Source organism: Petaurus breviceps, unplaced genomic scaffold (assembly GCF_028583685.1).
Source record: "Petaurus breviceps papuanus isolate PSGF00001 unplaced genomic scaffold, PetGlider_PUasm1.0 115, whole genome shotgun sequence".
Lineage (NCBI taxonomy): Eukaryota > Metazoa > Chordata > Mammalia > Diprotodontia > Petauridae > Petaurus > Petaurus breviceps.
Window position 1 is genome coordinate 2520001 of NW_027185612.1, and position 6000 is coordinate 2526000.

At 47.7% G+C, this 6000-nt stretch overlaps 1 protein-coding gene across 1 annotated transcript in view; it reads right to left on the reverse strand.

Moving 5' to 3' along the window:
* The window catches only part of SMARCD3 (SWI/SNF related BAF chromatin remodeling complex subunit D3), a 46992-nt gene that overhangs the window by 38784 nt on the left and 2208 nt on the right, over positions 1 to 6000 (reverse strand). The window contains exon 2 of the mRNA XM_069083931.1: positions 4256 to 4396. Coding sequence (XP_068940032.1) covers positions 4256 to 4294 — 39 coding nt within the window. The 5' untranslated portion in view covers positions 4295 to 4396. The remainder of the gene's footprint in view (positions 1 to 4255; positions 4397 to 6000) is intronic.

Here is a 6000-nt window from a genome sequence, read left to right on the forward strand (position 1 = left end):
TGGTACAAGGGAGCAGGCTCTAACAGAACGATGGGATCTGCGTCATCAGCTCCAAACCCAGGAAAGAGTCCTGGCACTCACCGATGAGTGCTCCCTAGAGCCATTAGCCTAATGCGCCGTTCTGGCCAAGGCTAGACAAATTTGAAGCATCTTCAGGAAAGGGGCTAACAACCTACCTAAAACATTCTCCCTTCCCCTGATGAAAGTCACAGAAGATTCACAACAACAACACCATATGCACCTCTGGTTGGCACCCCTCAAGAAAGATGGGAGGGAGCTAGGGACGAACTAGAGAAGGGTAACTAAAATGAGAGTCTGGCACTGGGAGGAAGGATGCCCGCCATCCATGAACCCACGAAAAAGAGCCAGACTCTTCAGTCTAGGAAGACAGGGCTAAATGGGGAGGTAAGAAGCAAAGGGAAAGGGGGAGCCAGGCCCTATACTCCAAATCTTTCTCTTGAAGTTTAAAGATTTACTTAGGATAAACAAAAAGTAGTCACTAGAATGTCAGTTTCTTGAGGAAAGGTATTATTTTTGCCTTTCTTCATGGCCAGATGTCTGGTACATAGTAAGTGCTTAAAAAATGCTTTGTTGATTGGCTAACATTTCAGGTGTTTCACAGAAAATAGTACATTTTCAGGAAGTCCCCACAAAGTAATACAGAGTGAGACGCTAAACAGCTTCAAAAGGGGCTGAAGTAGATAAATCTGTTGCTGACAGATACTTGCTGGGTTTCTGAGGGAAGTCAGGGAAGTTTGGAGCATCTCCCTAAATATTTAAGGGTGACATCGAGAGGTCTGAACAATGCTTCCCACAAGAGGCCGCTGGGGTTTATTAGGAAAAAAAAAAAACCCGCTGAACTTAAAGGTCCCACGGGGCTGACAGCCCGGGCTGACCCCAGCAGGTGACTCGATCTTCCTGGGATGCTAGCAATCATCATTAGCCACTCAGGGCAGCCGCCTGCCTGTCCCAACCTCCGAGATGCGGGAGCTCAGCTTCCTTCTGGTGACACCTCCAAATTCATTAACTCTGCCACTTAGCGCTGGCTAATGAGCACTCACTTACAATCACACCCGCACACTCTGTGGAGAGATGGGTGCCAGATGCCAAGTGCCATCGTGCACTTCACCGACCCAAAGTGCAGTCTAGACGCCACCGAGGGGGACAAGGGGGGGAAGCTTGTCAGCATCCCAGTGACTGAGCATGTTCTCTCTCTGCCAAAACAATGTTTAAAAAAAATCCACCCTAGCCCGTAACCTACTTGTGTTAAATGGAGGACAATTTTATGCTAATGTAACCCTAAAATAAACACTCAAGACATCACGCAGCACATCTCCCCTTCTGCCATGATCACTGGGTTTGATGTTTCTCGAATTAAAAGTGGCCTCCATCCCCTCATGAAGCCTGGAATCACTGGAGGGCATTTTTTAAGGCCTATTGTAACCCAGGTGCTCAATGGAGACAGCAGATTGCCATTAGGGTTTCCAGGCCTCCCCATCCTCCCCCCAAGCTGGACCATCTCTTCCAGGAAGGCCTGGCAAATGCCCCAGGCATCACTAGGGATACTTTCTGGGACTCTCATCTTTCCTGCTCCCTCTTCACCTCCCAGGAAAGTACTAACAGAAAAGGGTACTCTCCCTGGGGCCCAATGTGCAACAGAAACTTGACACTCTCAAAATTTGCCTTCAGTGACTCCTTGCACTTTTTTTGTACACCTGTCTCTTTTTCCAATAATTCCCTGCCTCAAGCACCAGAGCTATAGCTCTCACTACTGCCTGCCTGATAGTGGGCCCCTACCTCTCAGCAGGGAAGACAGGAACTGATAAACTGATTTAAATTAAACAAAAGTGCTACCCCTTCCCCAAAGTCTCCTGAATTAAAAAAAAAAAGTACAAAAGGGGAGAGCCCCAGTGAGAAGCAAATTTTTAATCCAAAGGAATGAATCCCTAATGGTAGAATGTGGGCTCTCAGATACAAGCCAGTGGAAAGGGATGCTATAGGGAAGGGGCCCTGCCTAGTCCCCCACAAATCATGAATCCCATATGGATTGCCTACAATAAGACTGGCCTTGTCCTTCTCCCTAATACACATCCTGAGGGCAGTATGACTTTGGTCCTCCATGCGAGTCACTGGGGCTGGGCACAGCCTGTATCTCATTGTGTTTCCATGGTGATAGGTTACTTTGGTCACTACTCCCATGCTGTTCTAATCCCCAGAATCCTGCACTAGGCCTGGAAGCAAGTATTTCTAGACTGTTCACTCACCTGGCAAGGTGTAACAGTTTGGGGTAGGAAGCTTTCTGAGATACATCTTATTACTTCCTCACCTTCCTCCCCCAACAGAAAAGAAGCAGTTGCCCAAGGGGGAGGGATGTATACTTCCTTTCCATGTATACTTCTGTACAGCCATAGGTTCCCCCAAACCCACCTTAAATCCCACCTCTTTGGAGAAGACTAGCCCCAGAAGAAATGGTATCTCTCTCCTTGGATTTTAGGCAGCACTTACTGCCCTGTACCATGGTTTACCAGGTCTCACGTATGGCCTAGTATTGTCAGTTACCTTTTCAAATGGTTACCCCTGGCTAGATCTAGACCACAAATTTCTGATGGGAAAATACCAGAGTTAAAACCCAGAGTTGACTAGGTGGGCCAATTTTTAGAAATGCATATATTTTTAATGCCAGAAAATTCCACTCTTTGGGGCATATAGATATTTGTCTTGTGATAAATTAAGACAACACCTCTGGTAGAGGGTGACTATTTCCAAATACCTCTGCAAGGGAGAAAGGGCTGATAATTTTCAAACCTTGCCTAGGGTATGGAAATATTTTGTCTGAGCTCTGACAAGGACCATGCTTTATGGTTTTTATCTTCCAGCACAATTCCATGTACACAGTGGGGTTCGAAACATATTTGTTGATTGATCCTGAGAGATAAACCATAAAGTCTGGTCAATATGATGGATCAGGGGCTGGGCAAGCAGCACATCGGGTCTGGCAAAACCAACAGTGATCCAGGACACCTGGAATCAATCTTGGTCCAATAAGTGAAGGGAAGGAAGGGAAGACATTCCCTGCCTCCACCTTGTGGTGTGTGAATCTGGACAAGGAGTTCCATTTACCATTCTATACCTTGGTACTGCCTTCTGTACAATGGAGGAGTAAACTAGGAACATCCACTGTTTTTCTTGAGTACAGGAATGATTGAGCCAGCGCCAGGGTGGGCTCCGTGTACCTATGAAGATTCAGTCCTTATGGGCTCAGAGAACATTTTTTGGTTACCACAGCAACCTCCTTAGAGGCTTTCATGGGAGAATTTACCTTATTGAGGAAGAAAGTACTTACTGCAGGAGGTTCCCTTGGATATACTGAAGTTTCAAAACTGCCTCCTTCCATCCTCCCTCTTCAAATCTGCCCCCCTTCCCCAAAAGCCTTCCCCATTCCTGGGTCACACAAAGGTGTTTGTAGGCATGAAGAGGATGTGTGTGTGGTGATGGAAGAAGGTCTGGGTGGTTTTGTGTACAGAGAGAGTATTTGTACAATCTCTAGATTCAGAGAAAAGATTTGCACAATATACATAGAGTAAACATGTATGTGAAGGGAGAATACATGTGTAGGAAGATCATGGGTGTGTTTGCTTGTAGACTAAGTAGGTATATGGAGGGTTGTATGTGTCCAAGGAGATTGCATGCATAAGTATATGCAGATTGGGTTTCTCTGCAGGTGAAGGGAGGGCTGCATATGTGTCCCTACATATGGAGAGAGTGTGTCTTGGTACAGGGAAATGTGTATATGTCCTGCGGGTAGGAAAGGAGAGGGAGTGCATGTAAAAAGGAGTAGAATAGGCATGGAGAAAATGTGTTTGTGCACACAGGAACTGAACTAAAACATATCAGAATTCCCACATATTTAAACAACACATCAGAAAACCTGGCCCCTAAACTCCATTCTTTCCTTGGCTCAGGGTAGGATGGGGGAAGAAGGGAACCTAGTAGATGTCCATCACAGAAGTCAGTTGTGGAGGGCAGGGGTGGGGTGGCAAGGAACAGAAGAGTTGGGAGGAGACTACAGGGAAACAGGCACACATTTCAAATAGAAAACGGTCCATATCCAGTGAACAACAAAATTGGTTCAGCTAGAGAAGGCAAGCCAGTGTTTAGCCCTGAGCCCAGAGAGTAATTAGAGCAAGACCATGATGAGGCTGAGGACTGTGACCAAGGGCTAAGTGTGGGAGGGTAGGCAGGCAGCGGAACCTACCTGTACCACAGTGGGCGGGTGCTGAAGGCCTGGAGTCATAGATGGCTGGGTCCCTTGGTGGGGGAGTCATCCAGTGCCCCCTTGGCGCCCTGTTCCTGAGGGCTCCACTCCTCCAGCACCAGGGGCCATTCTGAGGAGAATCTGAAAGAACAGGACGGGAAGGTGGGAAGGGCTAAGACTCCCTTCCCCCAAGCTCATCACCATACACCTAGGATCACCAGGAAGGAACCAGAGGGGGGAAAGGTAGCCGCTGGAGTGAGGCCATTGGCCTGTGCCCCTGATGATGGCCAACAGAGAATGAAGAGGTGTGAGTGAGATAACATCAGGTGACATTTACAAAGTACTTTAGATATATATTGAAGATACAGAACATGTAAAAATACACATATATATCTATGTATATATGACATTTATATGTATAGATGTCATATATATTCTATTGTTACAACAACTCTGTGAGGTAGATGGTCCAAGTAGCATTGTCCTAACTTTACAGAGGAGGAAACTGAGACTTGGATAGATTAGACATCTTGCTCAAGGTCACACACAACAAGTAATTGGGAGAACTGGGCAGGCCTTTTGTCCTGGAGTCTAATCCTGGACTCCAAATCCAGTACTCTTTTTGCCAAACCACAGTTGTTTCCCTTAGTGTAGCCTGAAACATAGCTAAGGTCAATGAATGGAGATGAGGGGGTGGGAAGAAGAGTAAGAAGTAGAATATGGGGGAGGGAAGGAAGCAGGTGATAGAGGGAAGGAAGGATGGAATAGGAAAAGGAAGCAGGGAATGGGGCTAGCCAGAGAGAGGTAGTGGCTACTGGTGTCAAAGTCTGAGGCAGCGGGCAGGCTGCAAGTACCCAGGGGTGGGCATCATAATAAAAGGTCACGAGTTGGAACAACATTCAGGAAGCACAAGGTTCCAAAACTGATATTAGCTTAAGGCCTGGCAGGGCAAACACAGGGGCTGAACTGTGCACTGGGACATTCACATGTTCAAGAGTCATGTGAGGCTCCATTGTCAGACATAGGCTGTAATGGAATGAAAATGACAGTAATGATCATGTTAATAATAACTGATCTCATACAAATCTACACACATGCAGAGCATTACCAAGATAGATACTACAGGTATTCTGGAGGCTGTGCCCACACAATGGGTAAGAGGAGAGACATTAAAGGGGAGGACAGAAACAGAAGCATCGCAAGGGAGAAGGAGCCAGTGTAAGGGGGATGGAGGCAGAAGCTGAGCCAATTTGGGGGAGATGGAGTGAAAGTCAGAACAGGAGAGGCTGGGTTAGGGGGAGAGACAGATCAGGAAGGTCAAGGGCAGTGGGGGAAGGTAAGGAGTGGGGAGAGAGCAAGGAGACAGAGTCAGTACATGGGCAGGAGAGAGGCAAGGTCTGCAAGGAGGGCTGTAAAGGGGAACGGGGCAAGAGGCATCATAAGTACAGCAGGGAGGGATGAAGGAGCCAGTTGGGCCTGTGCAAGCAGGATGGGAAGTCAGGGGCAGAACTGAGAAGGGGACAGTGCAGAAAGGACAGGGTCAGACACAGCACAAGGGAGAGAGGCCAGGCCAGTGCAGGAAAGCCTGGGGCAGAAAAGGAGCCAATTCCAGGGAGGAGAGTGAGGCAGAGCCAGTAAGGGGCAGGGTGAAGAGAGGCAGGACCAAAGGCGGTGCAGGGTTGGGGGGGAGGTGCAGAACTATAGACAGAGGCAGCCCAAGAGGTGGACAAAGGCAGAGGCAGTGT